This window comes from Cheilinus undulatus, linkage group 19 (assembly GCF_018320785.1).
Source record: "Cheilinus undulatus linkage group 19, ASM1832078v1, whole genome shotgun sequence".
Classification (NCBI taxonomy): domain Eukaryota; kingdom Metazoa; phylum Chordata; class Actinopteri; order Labriformes; family Labridae; genus Cheilinus; species Cheilinus undulatus.
This window is the reverse complement of record NC_054883.1, coordinates 12,602,086-12,618,710: the sequence shown is the minus strand read 5'-3', so window position 1 is coordinate 12,618,710 and position 16,625 is coordinate 12,602,086. Positions and strand designations below refer to the sequence as shown.

Genomic DNA, 16,625 nt, shown 5'->3' with positions numbered 1-16,625 from the left:
CAGGGTTAACCTTGCAAAGCAGATGGATTCCCCTGCTTCTGTGATTCTCACTGGCGAATCCATCTTGCAAAGCTCCCGTCTGAACCATTTGGGCCTGGTTAGAAAGTGGCAGGACCAATCAGCGTCCTGCAAGCAAGCAAGCAGCAACAAGAAGCCGGTGCAATTATGGTAGAAGACATTAGCGTGGATGCTGCTTAAGCACCAGTTTTGTCAGAACTTGATGACATTTCTTTGTTAAAACAAGAACAAAGACCACCATTGAGTTGTTTTCTTTTCAAAAATGACAAAAGTCATGTACTGACATGTCTACAGTCGCCATGGTTCGCATTATTCTGTTCTGTATGGAGTTTACTCTTTCGGTAGGGGCGCACCTTGGTAGTGGCTACGTCACGTGTTTTGTTGCCTGATTGGCCCGTAAAGATGTGACAGACAGAATGTTCACCCAATCACCCTCCAAGATTTTTTCAAAGGCTCTGCCCTTTCCCAATCGCTGTCTGTGAGTAGTTTTCTATCAGGCGTGCCAGGTTAAGAGCAGGTACCCCTATGCAGAGACTCAAGTAATCAATGTACTGGTCGTAGGACTGATTCCTAATCCCAGCACTGTTTGGTGCCTATATTTCCCACTCTGTCTCTCTTCAGCTGTCCTATCAAATTAAAGGCAAAAGCCCCCAAATAATTAAAACATTACTATCAATGAAGTTGCAAATTACTCTCAAACTTTCTTTTTTTCATTTGTTTATTTTTCTTTTTTGTAGGATTTTTTGGCTGCTTTGTTAAAACAAGGCTTGTACTGTCATATGCAATGTGGATGGTAAAAATCCAGAACAAAATCTGGATGTTGTCCATCGTTGTCCTTTGTTTACTTAGTTGACATCTTCTTTGGTGAATGTATCAGCTGGTTAATTTTTTTTTAAAATTTTGGTTATTGGACATTTTACAATGTTACAATGTCAGGACTCTTGTATCAAAGCCAGCAATGCAAACCACCGAGCAATCCAACCATTATTTTTGCCCCCAATTGATAGGACAGCTGAGAAGAGATGGCAAATATGGGGAGAGAGAATGGGGGTGGACATGCACCAAAGTTTCTTCATTTGGGCCTGCAGTCTTGTCTGAATCTTCCTTTCTTTGGTCTTTGCTTACTCTTTTTAAGCTATCTTTTATTTCCTCCAGATTCACAATGCATTGAGACCTATAGCCTCTGCTTATGGATGCCTGCTTTGCCCATTGAGCTTCTCTGACAGCCATCAGCAGACTAGTTTGTTTTCCTGCTATGATGTAACACTATTATGAGACAAGTTAGGATACACAAGCAAGATCAAGGTTTACCATAGCAAACTGTTGTGAATGTAACCAGAGTGCTTGGTGGAAATGCAACATTTGTCTGAATCAGAAAGCAGATCTCTGAACCGGTCTGATCTACATCTCAGTTTGTCTTCATTTGGGCCTGCAGTCTAACTCTTCCTTTCTTTGGTCTTTGCTTAATCTTTTTTATGCTATTATCTTTTATTTCCTGCAGATTCACAATGAACCATTTAATAGTGTGACATTCTCTTTGATTTTATAATCACTTTTTGCATTTTTCTGCTTTGAATCTAAAACTGCTGACAAACAAAATGAATTTTCACTCGTTTACAGTATAGCAATATCAAATAAAATCTTTTTAGCTCTTTCAGAGTAATTTTATGATTTATGTCAATTGTAATTTGCCTTTTATTAAAAAAAAACCTCTACTTCGTAAAACTGATTAAAAATCCCTGTAAACTGAAGACCTCATAAATCAGGTCTTATTATTGATTTGCTGTATTGCTTGAAATAGCCTCATATGAGCAGAGATTTGAAGGTATTAGGAACAACTTTTGTCTCATCAGATTTAACACTGTCCTATTACACATCAACTCTACCTCTGTAAGTTAGGTGTCTCAGCATTAATAGGGCATTTGTGCATCTTTTCCTGCTGATAAAATCTCATTAGAGATCTGAAGGAGATATAAATTCAGCAGACCTAGGAGCATGGAAAGTAAACGAGTGAGCTGTTTCAATCTGTTTATCTCTCACGCTTTCTTTGTGTTCTTTGCATCCGTGCATGCTGTTTATGCTTCGCTGAAGCGGTCACAAAGAAATCCTTCTCTGAGTTCTGATCTCACTGTCTGTTTTTTTTACAGTCTCCAAGAGTGAAGGAAGGACCCCAGAATTCAGAGGTGAGTGTCAAACCTTTATTTAAACTTCAGTGTACTCTATGAATCCCAATAATTTTTAGGTTTATGATTTTACCTTTACTCCCCATTCTGATTCTCTGTTGAACATCAGCAAATCGCCGTGGGCATGTCTACATGCCTAAAGGTGTTACTTGCTGTCATGTGATTGGCTGATCACATTGATGAGCAGTGAAATGGGTATGCATCATAAAGTTATCAGTGAGTGTTTGATCTTTATTTATGTTTGCAGCACCCGTGAAGTTCTGCAGTTTGAAATGGAGCTTATCTAAACTGAGGAAGTGGACTTTGAGTTCACATTACTGTATCAAACTTTGGTCCAACTTTTGTTGATATGTTAAATGATTACTGGAAAGGACTGCCAGAGATGGAATAACCAGCCTCTGACCACAAGCCAATGCAGTGGTGTGAATTTTTTTAGCAGAACTGACAGCTGTTAAAAGTGCTCAATGGGACCAAAAGGTTAATATGACAACATAATGTCACCTGATGTGTGGTATACAATTATTGAATCTCTGCTGCCAAATATTGATGTTTAAGTGACCTAAACAGATATCCCTGTCCAGTTGACTTGCCATGGCACTACTTAGTGATTCCTCACTAACATGAATGAAGTTAACTTGATCAAAAGAAGTTGTTGAAAAAAATCTGTGAGTTAATGTCAAACTGTGGTGAAAATAAATGAAGAGATGAAGCCTGGTAAGTGGTGAAACTGATATCAGATTGCAGTGACTAAATACACTGAGATGTTGTGATATATTAATAATTTCAGATTTTCTGAGCAGGCAAGTTATCATTATTATGGGCTGTGTACCCCATCACCTTATACTGTAATGCTTCATATTTGGTTGTATCTTGTGAAGTTATGTTGTTCCTTATCGTTTTTATTATCATGTAGTATTGAATCATGTCTTATATCATTATGTTGTGTCTTGTCATGTCTTATCATATGTATTGTTGAATACTAGGGGTGTAACGGTTTTTGTATTTGTCCCAAACCGTGGTGGTTTGGTGCAAGTAGTCCCAGGATGAATACGTCTGAACCACCAAAAAAGGGAAAGGAAAAGAAAACAAATGTGACAGTATTTATCCGCCAGTCTTTGTGGCAGTAATGCTGGTAAGTGTGGTTGCTAGCCGCTATCAAACCACCAACGAAGAAGAGGGAAGCAGCCTGCATATTAAAACACAAGAAGAAGAAATGTCTCTTCCTGGCTTCCGCTGCCCATTACTCCCTCTCCTCATCTCTGCGCTTTTTATAAAAAACTCCTGGGTGTGAAAACAGAGAGGGTGAAAGATATTACTGCTTCAAATACACCATGTTCCACATTATTATGCAAATAGGATTTCAGTGTCATAAACGTTCTTTTTTTTTTTTCTTTCAATTAAACTCATGGATGGTATTGTGTCTCAGGGCTCTTTGGATCACTTAAATCAATCTCAGACACCTGTGATAATTAGTCTACCAGGTGAGCCTAATTAAAGGAAAACTACTTAAGAAGGACGTTCCACATTATTAAGCAGGCCACAGGTTTCAGACAATATGGGAACTGAACTGAAACTCTCTGAAGTTATTACAGTTGGAGCCTTCTGTTCTATCCTGAGGGACAGACAGCGTGAGACCATTGAACAGTGCCTGTGTTTTTAAATCTTCAATTGTTGTTTGTTGTGTTATAGCTCCTGCACTTTTTATTGAAAACACTATTGCACCTCTAAAATTGTATGTTGTAATCTATACTGTCTCTTTTTTTATAACTGTTCTTATGACATGTGCTGCTGACCTCTTGTCCAGGTCACCCTAGTGAAAGAGATCCTGATCTCTATGTTTTTTTTTATCTGGTTAAAGGTTAAATAAAATAAAAATAAATAAAAAGGATCTCTGCTGCTGAAAAGCCTCAAATAGTGCAATTCCTTGGACAAGGTATGTAAACATTAGATGTTCCACCAAAACTTAAGCGTGATTATCGTACCGTGGAGAAATTTGTGGCTGATTCAGAGTACAGACAGGTTAGTGCAGATAAAGGCATAATGATGAAGATTTCTACCAGACAAATTCATCAGATTTAGAGAGCAGATGCTAAAATGCCATTACAAAGCAGCAAACAGCTATTTGAAGCTTCTGGTGCCTCTGGAGTCCCATGAACCTCAAGGTATAGGATCCTCCAGAGGCTTGCAGTCGTGCATAAACCTACCGACCACCCCTAACAAATACTCACAAGCAGAAACGGTTGCAGTGGGCCCAGAAATACATGAAGACTCATTTTCAAACAGTCTTGTTAACTGATGACTGACGTGCAACCCTTGATGGTTCAGATGGTTGGAATAGTGGACGGTTGGTGGATGGCCACCATGTCCCTACAATACTGTGACATCAGCAAGGAGGTGGTGGAGTCTTGTTTTAGGCCGGAATCATGGGGAGAGAGAGCTGGTAGACCCCTTTAGGGCCCCTGAAGGTGTGAAAATGACCTCGGCAAAGTATAGAGAGTTTCTGACTGACCACTGTCTTCCATGGTACAAAAAGAAGAACAGTGCCTTCCATAGCAAAATTATCTTCATGCATGACAATGCACCATCTCATGCTGCAAAGAACACCTCTGTGTCATTGGCTGCTATGGGCATAAAGGAGCGAGACTAATGGTATGGCCCCCATCCTCCCCTGAGCTCAACCCTATTGAGAAACTCTGGAGCATCCTCGAGCTAAAGATCTATGAGGGTGGGAGGCAGTTCACATCAAAACAGCAGCTCTGGGAGGCTATTCTAACATCTTGCAAAGAAATTCCAGCAGAAACTCTCCAAAAACTCACAAGTTCAATGGATGCAAGAATTGTGGAGGTGATATCAAAGAAGGGCTCCTATATTTACATGTACATTGCTTTACAAATTTATAAGACCACCCGTCATAAAAACGAGAAAACATAAATATTTCAGAAATCTTTTAAAAACTTGTTTAAAACTAAAAATGTTATTGTTATTTATTTGGCAAATAACAAACTGAAACAACTAAATAGTCCTTTTTTCATACATAATAACCAAAAAACTTAATATTTTGTATGGCCTCCTTTGGCCTTGATAACAGCCTGCATTCTTGCTAGCATTGTTTTGATGTACTTTTCCACAGTCTCTTTTGTTATTGAGTTCCAAATAGTTTCTAGCTGTTCCACAGACTTGCTTTAGATGAAACTTTTGTGCGATCAATCTTTGAATCTACTGAATCCCAAATTTGTTCAATAGGATTCAAATCTGAACTTTGACTTGGCCAGTCCATCAGTTCCAGTAGTCCAGATTCCTTTTTCTTGGTCAAATAGTCTCTGCACAGCTTTGAAGTATGCTTGGGGTCATTGTCTTGTTGGTATATGAACCCACAACCAATCATATTCAGTCCAGAAGGCATTCCATGATGCACTAAGAAGTTGTGGTAGACGTTCTTGTTTATGATGGTGTCAGTTTTCACTAATTTGCCCACGCCACATCGACAAGTGAAACCCCATACCATAATGGAATCTCCACTGTGTTTCACTTTGGGTGCAATGCATCTGGCATCAAAACATTCTCCAGCTTTTCTGCGAACATAAACACGACCATGCTGACCGAAGAGTTCAAACTTGGACTGGTCCGTCCAGAGTACCTTCTTCCAGTCATCAACAGTCCAGTGTTTGTGCTCCCTGGCAAATCTGAGGCATTTCTGGATGTTTGCAGGCCACAATAATGGCTTCTTAGCAGCTTTTCTTCCCTTTAAGCCTTGTTCCGTCAGTCGTCTGCTTGTGGTCATTCTGGAGACTTTCTGAGACTCTGATCTAGAAGCATTCATCTCTGCCTGAAGATCAGCAGTGGTCTTCCTTCTGTCTCTAGTACTTCAAATCTTGAGGTGTCTGACATCTGCTTCAGTTAACTTTCTTTTCCTGCCTCTTCCTTGGCGCATTTTGTAAGTACCAGTCACTGCAATTGACTCCAAAGCATACTTCACCACACTGTGAGAACACTTTATGTCTTTCCCTATTTGTCTCAGAGACCATCCAGCATCATGAAGTGCTTTAATGCGGACTCTTTCATTTTCAGTGAGCTCTCCACGTTTTACCATTTTGAAAAGGAATGAGGAATTTCAAATTGAATTCACCTTTTTATACCCAAATTTGAGCGGGCTCACTGGGCTTCTCTGAGAAGTCAGAAATGAATCAAGTATAACATTCAACCACTAAAACTCATTTTTCTGTTCAGGAATGCAAGTAAATAACTATAATTGGATATATAAATCAAGAAATATTAATGTGCTTTACTATTTTTTCAGTTTTTTGTAAATCAGTACATTTGAAAATTCATGGATAACAACAACAATTATATTTTAGCATTAAAAATATCATTTGGGTTAAAGAGCTTCCACATATTGGTGTATTAACCATTGCAGAAACATAAAAATGATTTTGGTAATTATCAATGCTGTTAATTTAGGGCATCTGTGGCATAAACCTTACTTTGGGTGGTGGTCTAATAAATTTGTTAAGCACTGTATATCATATTGTATTCCAACAATTGTATTGTATCATATGGTAAGTATCACATTGTTTTGTATCAAATCATACATTGCATTGTTTCATGTTGCATCACATTTTTATCTTGCTATGGTGGGTTTTGTCTGATACTTCTATGATGAGCTGTAATTTGATGATATTTTCAGGTTTTCCAGACTCCTGAGCCTTCAAGTAGTCATATCCAGCCGGCTGCTCTGGGTCCAGCAGAACTACCTCAGGCTGTAGGTCAGGCTCCACTGCAGCCCTCACCAGTCAGCACTCAATCCACTGCCCAGGCTGCATCTCCCACACCTGCTGCTGCTCCTGCTGCTGCTCCTGCTCCCACACAGGTGGAACAGCTTCACATAGTTTTCTAAAACCTCAGATTTGTTTGCCATCTGATAGCCTTTTTATGCATTGTTCAGTATTGGAAATAAGCTGTATTGTACTCAGATAAGCCATTATTTGTGTTTTACAGGTTCCAGCTGCCTCTGGAGATCTTAAAGCTCCTATTAGTTTGGTATTAAGGTTAAGGTATGTTTCCCAGTCACCACAGAAAAATGCGAAAGTCCCACCATCTTTATGTGTTTACTTTCAATGTTTTGTTTAATATTTGAACAGGAGGGTAAAAAGTCTGAGACTACATTAAATGCTCTCTGACTTTACACCTCAGCTGTATTTACCTTTCAGTTGAGTAAGAAAGTTAAACTTTTGACTGTAAAGGATGACCTTAACACCTCTGATTCAACCTCTATTCAATAATCTCCTCAGAAATTCAAAGAAGGAGCTAAATGATATCCGCTTCGAATTCATGCCAGGCAGAGGTGAGTTGAGCTCTTCTTTTGTATAAATTAAAATCTTTCACTAAGTATTAAACCATGACCAGAGTTAAAGTCTTGCCTGCAGATGTGACATTTTGGGTAATCAGTGAAAGACGGTGAAGATCCGATGATATCCTCTGTTGTGATTTTACAGACACAGCAGACGGGGTGTCACAGGAGCTGGTGTCAGCAGGCCTGGTGGATGGGAGAGACTTAGTAATAGGTCAGTGATGAAAACAACCTTCTATCCTTAGATTTATCATTGTTTTCCCCTCTCTCTCTGAACAAACACAGCACAAACATGCCAACATTTCCTTTGAGTTCACTGAGCTTATAATATTGTTGTTCATTTCAGTTGCTGCAAATTTGCAGAAAATAGTTGATGAACCTCAAGCCAATAAAAACGTCACCTTCAAACTGGTGAGTAGATAACTTTTTATGATTAATCAATAGTAGGTCTTTGAATAATGGCCGTTTCTTGGGTTTGTTGTTTTGTTTTTAACTGAACATTAAGCTAAAGAAGCTCAGCACAGAGCTAGATATTGTAATGATTAAAGTAGAAAAGTTTCCAAAGCCAGAGGCATGGTGAGATTACAAAAAGTCCAGATTCAGTCAGTTTGAATTAATTTTAGTGTACATGCTCATGTTTACTATTTTTACTAATATACAGTGCATTTAGAAAGTATTCAGACCTTCTTTACTTTTCAGTTATGTTGCGTTGCAGCCTGGTGCTACAGTCAAAAATATATATTGATTTTCAATAATCTACCTTCAGTACCCCTTCATGCAGGGTATCCGCGGGGTCTTGAAAAGTATTAAAAGGTGATAAATCAATTGTGGGAAAATTAAGACCCTTAAAAAGTATTAAAAAGTCTTATCACGACTTTATAAAGTCTTAAATTTTGCAAGTATTTTTTCTGAATTAGCTGTCCAAGAGTTTGAGTCCCAAAAACGTCGTAAAAGTGTGTGAATTTATTCATTTTTATTAAAAAACAAAGATGAACAGGTACATAAAAATCTAGGCTATTGTGGGTGCGTTCGTAAATTGTCTCTGAGAGCGCCAGAGCGAGCTATATCACTGATGTAAATGGTTACAGCTTGAAGTGGTGGTGCGGTATTAAAAAATATTGAGAAGGTCTTAAAAAGTCCTAAAAAGGTATTAAAATTAACTTCAAGATTCCTGCATATACCCTGTCATGATTAAGTGAAGACAGAATTTAGGAAATGTTGGTAATTTATTAAAAAAAAATAATAATAATATTAATAAATCCTATATTATATGAACATCCATAAACCAAACGCTTTCCCAGTCTCCCAGTCCCTGCTGCTGAAAAACACCCCCACAGCATGATGCTGCCACCACCATGCTTCATTGTTAGGATAGTATTGGGCAGGTGATGAGTGGTGCCTGGTTCCTCCAGTTTAGAATTGAGGCCAAACAGTTAAATCTTGGTTTCATCAGACCTATTTTTGCAAATTTACTAAAAATACAAAACAAAAATATCACAAATTGAGACCCTTATTGCAACACTTAAAATTTAGCTCAGGTGCCTCCTATTTCACTGGATTGTTGCTGAGATGTTTCTACACCTTGATTTTACCACCTGTGGTAAAATAAATTGATTGGAACTGTCTGCAGAGCTCAGAGACAACATAGTTGCAAGACACAGATCTGGGAAAGGTTACAAAAAAATCTGCTGCACAGTGGCTTCCATAATTCTCAAATGGAAGAAGTTGTGCACAACCAGGTCTCTTCCAAGAGCTGGTCACCTGGCCAAACTAAGTAATCAGGGAAGAAGGGTCTCAGTAAGGGAGGTGACAAAGAACCTGATGGTCACTCTGACTGAGCTCCAGTGTGGAGATGGGACAAAGTTCCAGGACAACCATCACTGCAGCCCTCCACTGATCTGGGCTTATAGCAGAGTGGCTAGACGGAAGCCTCACATCAGCGCAAAATACATGGAAGCCTGCTTGATTTTTACATGGAGTTTATTGCAAACTCCAAGCGGGCTTTCATGTGTTTTGCACTGAAGCAAGGCTTCTGTCTAGCCACTCAGCCATCAGACATCTTACTGCAAAATAACCACTTTCTGAAGTGACTTAATTTTTTTTAAATGTCAGTCATTGCTACACTTCACACTATCATGGAGAGAAAATAGCGTCAAATTTCACTTAAGGTCCAAAATTTCTTCAACTAATCTTTGATCCTTTTTTTTCCTCAGGCTTCTGGAATAGAGGGATCTGAAATTCCAGATGACGTCAAACTGATGGGCTTTGCTCAGCTCAGCATTAGTTAAACTGTTGTTCTACCTGGGACCGTGACTTGCCTAAAAAATGTGAAAATTAAAAAAAAAAATAGTTTATTGCATATTTTCTTTCTATGGCTGTAAAAAAACCACTACTGCCAAAGAAAAGTACCGTTTTGTCATCCATAGGATCATTGGACGCCGCCTCTTTGAGTGGTTGGTTTGGCTGAAGTATCAGAGTGAACAGTATCAGAGCCTATTATCAGAAGTTTACAGCGTATATGTAGAAGGATGCAAGTATCTTCAACAGTTCTCATCTGGTCTCCCTCATTCTGTTTGTGTTTCTCTCTAATATGTGATGCATTTGCACAATCTGAACTAACGCCCTTGAATCCTGATAAACGTAACAATGCCTTATATTCAGCAGAACTACTGAATGCACGTTTTGGGGGGAGTCCCCAGTTACTACATGGAGCAGTATGTTATCTGAAACGTACATGTGAGTTTTCAGCTGCTCATGTCAAACTTCATACTTACTTTGAGAGGAGATAAAATAAGGCATCTTGAGCCAAGAATGATTCTTCTTTCCCTCATTTTAGTCATAAAAAAAATATAAAAACCGATTCATATTTCTATTTTATAATTTACTCACATTGAATGAGGCATTTAGCTTCAGGCTTATTCATTAAGATATTTTTATGAGTCACAAATGAATATATATTGAAATGGATTGCAAATATGTTATTTTATAATGAACATGGATTGAAATAAGCAAATAATCAACAATTAAATGGCAGAGTATATTACACTTAAAAGGCACTGTGATTAAGGTTCAATTTTACTTGAAAATAAGTACATTTGTTGGGGTCTATTTTCAGCAGCAGATTGATACACATTCAGTGCCTAGCTGCAATGTGATGGGATAGATTAAAGCTCCCATTTTCATCTGTATGGGGACAATTTCAGCCAGTTTCATGGATAATAACAGCTTTTCTGGCACAGAATGAGGAAATATGTCAGTTTTTTGGACATAACCATCATATGTTTTGCTCTTTTCATAATAAGAAAATACTGGAAATGGAATTATTTACAAAAAAAGAAAATAAGATGATATAAGCCCGTTTCCATCAGGTAATTTGTGTTTCATTGGTCACCATATTTATCATAATATGGCAAAACTAATGTAGCAAGACAAAAACAAATGTGCTCCTTTCAAAGTAAGTAAGCATCCAAACTGCAGCTGAAACCGCGGGTGTTGTATGAGCAGGCGTGTCTGTTGGTATTGGTTAAATGTCTGTTAAGAATCTCTAATTCTTAAAAAAAAACTTAAGTGCATTTTTGTTTATGTGGATGAAACATGAGTACTTGATTTAACCTCTAATATGTAAATAATAACATTTGGCTTTGATTTGTTTTTATACTTGGTGTTTCACTCTCTGCCTTTTTTCTGTCCTATGACACGATTGTGGGGTTTGTAGCGCTGCGTGAAGGAAAATGACGACACTGCAAATTTGGCTTTGGGTTCTTTTATCTTTTGCAGGACATACTTTCAGCTTAGTTTGCGTCCTGCGTGATGCTCATTTACCTTTACTCATAATGCTTTTTCACTTTTTGCCTTTGAAAAGTTATTTTCTTCGACTTTGAAGCAGCTGTACTGATGCATGGCTTGTCCAATGAATATTTCACAGTTAATCCTGAGCCAAGTTACAGAGAAAATGTCTCCGTCTCTGCCAAGAGGAGGCTGTTTACAGAACTCATTTAACCCATGTTATACTGAAGTACGGAAGCCCTGAATGGGCATACATCCATACATTGTTTCATCTTGTTTTTTTCTTTTGATAAAAAGTAAATTTTATTTGTTTCCCTGAGATCTCAACTTAATTATCTCATCATTTCAGGATGTCAGCACTTGTTTTCTTGTGATAATGAGTCAATTTCTCAAGATCTTAAAAAAGACATGAACTTACCAATCAAGCAATTTTTAGATACTTTCATGGAATATTTTTCTAATTATCAGAGGATTTCATAGGAAAGTTTGCGGTGAATTTTATTAATTTTACTGCAGCTTTCAGAGAAATTATTTGTTTGCAGGTGACTCCAGTCACAGCGAAGAAATCCAGATGGAGAGCCACTTTTTAATCTAGAAAGTAGGGACTCTTTTAGGCAAAAAAAAAAAAAAAAAAGGTTTTAAAAGCTACTGGAGAAACAGGCAGAAGTGGAAATATTAGCTCACGTAGCTTGCATAGCTTACATTAGTTATGTCAGCTTTTTAGCCTCATTTTCTATGCAGCTTAAGCTATGTTTGCTTAATCTCACATTGCTAAAGCTAACTAAGCTACATTGTCTTATGTAGAAGTGTAAGCAATATAGCTCATGTAGCTTACATAGCTTACATTAGCTACGCCAGCTTGTAGCTCCATTATCTACGTAGTTTTAGCTATGTCTGCTTAATCTCACATTACTGAAGCCAGCTAAGCTACACTGGCCTATGTAGAATTGTTAGCTATGTAGCTGACGTGGCGTACATAGCTTGCGTAGCTCAAGCTCACAAAGCCCATGGATCTCTTCACTAGCAAAGCTAAGTTGCTAATGTTAGGTATGTCAGCTTTTTAACTGTTATCTACGTATATTTACTTAAGCTCACATTGCTAAAGCTAACTTAGCTACATTGACTTATGTAGTAATGTAACTAGGAAGTTAGTGTAGCCATGTTAGCCAAGTGAATGAAGATAAAGCAATACAATTCAGGCTTTTATTGCACCAGCACAATATGGAGATGGCCTCTCACACAAACGGTCTGTAAGAGGGGGCGTCTGAGATCTACACCCCGCAGCCAGACTGTCTTGGGATAACTTGACTGCAGACAACTATTTGGATTCCTAGAAACTTTGATTTAAACTTGTTTGGAAATTTTCAGAAACTGTCATATTTGACTTTGGAAGGTTTTGGGAATTTCAGTCTTTTACTTGAGGCAAGCAAACCAGTATTGTTACCCCAGAATAATAGATAAATATTTTGAGATCTTGAGAAAACAATAGAAATACACTGATTATTGTGGAGAAATGCAGTAAAATCAAATCAATGAATGCATGTCATCCTAAGGCTTCTGTACTGACGTCATACAGCTGCTTTACTACATTTTAATCATATTTAAACGGCTTCAATAGTGAAAAAAAGCTTTTCTGTGATTGTAAGAAAGTTTGAAAGATGGTGTTTTTTGGCCTTTGATTTAAAGGCTGTTATTAGTACTAAATCCTCAAACATGACTCTGAATATGTTTGTTCATTAAGACATGGTTTGATAATGAATGTTTGTTCAATTTGACACCAATGGTGGCGGGGGGTTTAATTTAACACTCTGCTCGGAAACGCCAGCAAGGTTGGTCATTGCTTGCAGATTACTGTTACAAAAGAAATCCTTGTGTTCTGACTTGTTGAATTTTACACTAGCCTTAAATTGAACTTGACCAAGTGTTTTTTTTCTTTTGTAAAACGTAAAGGTTTTGATTCAGCTACTCAGTGTCTTTGTTGTCACACATTGACGAAACCTATAATAGATGCATACAGATGTATTCTCCTGGAAGGGGAGCCACAAAGTCAGCAACCCAATGTTATTTTCGTATATTTGGTGCCATTTTCCTGTTTGTGTCTGCAGCTGACAGCAGATAAGGACAGGATCCGTTTGTATGAGCCCTGAGGGGAAGTGTGTTTGTGTCGGTGTGTGAGTGTTGTACAGATTGAGCCCTGCTTCTAACAGAGTTGAAGGTCTAAAGGCTTTGTTCTCATCTTTTCTGTCATCAGTCTTTCTCTGTCCTGCTTACATGTAGTCTATAACGAAGCTGTAGCAACTGAACAGATGAGCTGCAAAAAACAAAAAATACTTAAGAACAGGCAATAACTCATCAAGGCTGTAAAATATTTCAATTTCTCCTGTTTTTGGTTCTCTTCAGTTTTCAGTCTTTCATTTGCTCTATTTTTGATTGTTTTGGAGTTGAAAGCATGTTTCTGCTGATTATTTTTAATCAATAAAGAATGAGCATATCAGACAACTTTTAGCGCTTGTGTTTTTTACGTCCATAAATGGCCTGCTGACATTTTGAGCAGGTTTATGTTTGAGGTAAATATGAACCTTTCAGAGTAGACAGCCTGTAGAAGTTGCACTTTAACACCAGTGTATCCAAACAAAACAAAGGCTCAGTCCCAATGCAACCCTTGGCCCTATCATTTTGTCTCATCCCTTTGTTTGGGGTGGGGTGTCTCAATTGTCATTGGAATAAATTGAAGGATTTTCTTTATAGAGTTAGAAATTCTGAAGACCATCTACAGTGCTGTGAAAAAGCTCCTGCCCCCTTTCTGATTCATGATTTTTTTGCATATCTATCACACTTAAATGTTTCGGTTCATCAAGCCCATTTTAATTTCTCACAAAGACAACCTAAGTAAATACAAAATGCAGTTTCTAAATGATGATTTTATTTATTAAGGTAAAAACAATCCAAACCTATCTGGCCCTGTGTGAAAAAGAAATTGCCCACTGAACCTAATAACTGGTTGTGCCACCCTTGGCAGCAGTAACTGAAATCAAACGTTTGCAATAACTGGTGATGAGTCTTTCATATCGTTGTGGAGGAATTTTGGCCCACTCTTCTTTGCAGAATTGTTTAAACTCAGCCATATTGGAGGGTTTTCCAGCATGAACTGCCCGTTATCACACCGCAGCATCTCAATTGGATTTAAGTCTGGACTTTGTCTTGGCCACTCCAAAACCTTAATGTTTTCTCAGCCATTCAGAAGTGGACTTAATGGTGTGTTTCTGGTCATTGTCCTGCTGCATAACCCAAGAGCGCTTGAGCTTGAGGGCCCAAACTGATGGCCTGACGTTCTTTAGGATTTTCTGGTAGATGGCAGAATTCATTGTTCCATCAATCACAGCAAGTGGTCCAGGTCCTGAATCAGCAAAGCAGCCCCAGACCATCACACTGCCACTACCATGTTTGACTGTTAGTATGATGTTCTTTTTATTAAATGCTGTTATTTTTATGCCAGATGTAACGGGCCACACACCTTCCAAAAAGTTTTGCAACTTTTGTCCTGTCAGTCCACAGAATATTTCTCCAAAAGTTTTGGGGATCATCAAGATGTTTCTCGGCAAATGTGGGACGAGTCTTTGTGTTCTTTTTTGTCAGCAGTGATTTTGGCCTTGGAGCTCTCCCATGATGCCATTTTTGCCCAGTGTCTTTCTTATGGTTGAGTCATGAACTCTGACCTTAACTGAGGCCAGTGAGGCCTTCAGGTCTTTGCATGTCATTTTAAGTTCTTCTGTGACCCCCAGGATGAGTTGTCGTTGAACTCTTGGAGTCATTTTGGTTGGCCAACCACTCCTGGGAAGGTTCACCACTGTTCCCAGTTTTCTCCATTTGTGAACAATGGCTCTGACCGTGGTTTGCTGGAGTCCCAAAGCCTTGGAAATGGTTTTGTAACCTTTTCTAGACTGATAGATGTCAATCACTTTATCTTTCATTTGTTCTTGAATTTCTTTGGATCGTGGCATGATGCGTGTCTTTTTGAGATCTTGTAGCCTACTTCACTTTGTCTGACAGCTTCTATTTACAGTGATTTCTTGATTCAACAAATCTGGCGACAATCAGGCCTGGGTGTGGCCAGTAAAATTGAACTTTGCTTTCCAAAAACTGGTTAATCCATAATCTTTGTGAAATATTAAAATTAGTTTGATGATCCAAAACATTTAAGTGTGATGAATATGCAAAAAAATCAGGAATCAGAAAGGGGGCAAATACTTTTAAACCATAAGTGACTAATTACAAACCATTTAAAATAGCCAACTAATCTGTGTGCTTACAGAAAAAAGCTCGTCCTCCATCAAAACACACAAACTCAGCTAACAATGTAGAAATGCTTGGAAGAAATACTCTTTTATCCGGTTAAAGCCTAACATTCACTTTTTAGTTTTTATGATCACATTATAAACACAATAAAAGGAAAGTAATGATGATGATGAAAGTAAAGTGAAGATCAACCTGTGCAAACAACATACACTTTTTTATTTACACTTTATCTTTTCAGCAATGATTCAAAAGTCATGAAACAAACCCAGAAGCCATTTCTTAGTGGAAACTGAGTGATGCTAATCTCTGTCATTGTGCAAAGGTAAGTCATCCCTGCAGGACTCTGTGTCATTACTGCGTGTTGATTTCAGGACGAAAACAGGAGAACAAATATAGTCAATCCTGAGTGCAACAGCATGCAGTACATGTCATCATCCTCGGTGTCACTGGCCTTTTGCCAGGTGGGACTTGGTGTTTTTTTCCCCATACGTTGTTCTTCTTTAACCACTCCTGAGGTCTTCTTGCTCGGTGGCTCTGAACTGAAAACACTGAATCATTTTAGAAAAAAATCTAACTTTAAACTGACATACATTATAAGGTCTCAGTTTTCTCATCCCTGATTGAATATTTACACCACACTCTAAATTATGCAAATTGCATTTTAGTGTCATAAACATTAAATTTTTTGTTTTTCAATGAAAGTCGTGGATGGTTTTGTGTCTCAGGGCTCTCTGGATCACTGAAATTAATCTCAGACACCTGTGATGATTAGTTTGAGCTCAATTAAAGGAAAACAACTTAAGAAGGATGTTCCACATTATTAACCAGGCCACAGGTTTCAGCAATATGGGAAAGAAAAAGGATCGCTGCTGCTGAAAAGCATCAAATAGTGCAATGCCTTGGACAAGGTATGAAAACATTAGATATTTCACAAAAACTTAAGTGTGATCATCGTACTGTGAAGAAATGTGTGGCTGATTCAGAGCACAGACAGG

The 16,625-nt window shown here is 38.2% G+C and overlaps 1 protein-coding gene across 1 annotated transcript in view; it reads left to right on the top strand.

The window, feature by feature from the left end:
• The window catches only part of oxsr1b (oxidative stress responsive kinase 1b), an 83,526-nt gene extending 69,711 nt beyond the window's left edge, over positions 1 to 13,815 (top strand). The window contains exons 12-18 of the mRNA XM_041814081.1: positions 2,166 to 2,201; positions 6,886 to 7,068; positions 7,197 to 7,252; positions 7,490 to 7,542; positions 7,694 to 7,762; positions 7,895 to 7,959; positions 9,762 to 13,815. Coding sequence (XP_041670015.1) covers positions 2,166 to 2,201; positions 6,886 to 7,068; positions 7,197 to 7,252; positions 7,490 to 7,542; positions 7,694 to 7,762; positions 7,895 to 7,959; positions 9,762 to 9,836 — 537 coding nt within the window. The 3' untranslated portion in view covers positions 9,837 to 13,815. The remainder of the gene's footprint in view (positions 1 to 2,165; positions 2,202 to 6,885; positions 7,069 to 7,196; positions 7,253 to 7,489; positions 7,543 to 7,693; positions 7,763 to 7,894; positions 7,960 to 9,761) is intronic.
• Positions 13,816 to 16,625: the final 2,810 nt, after the last annotated feature.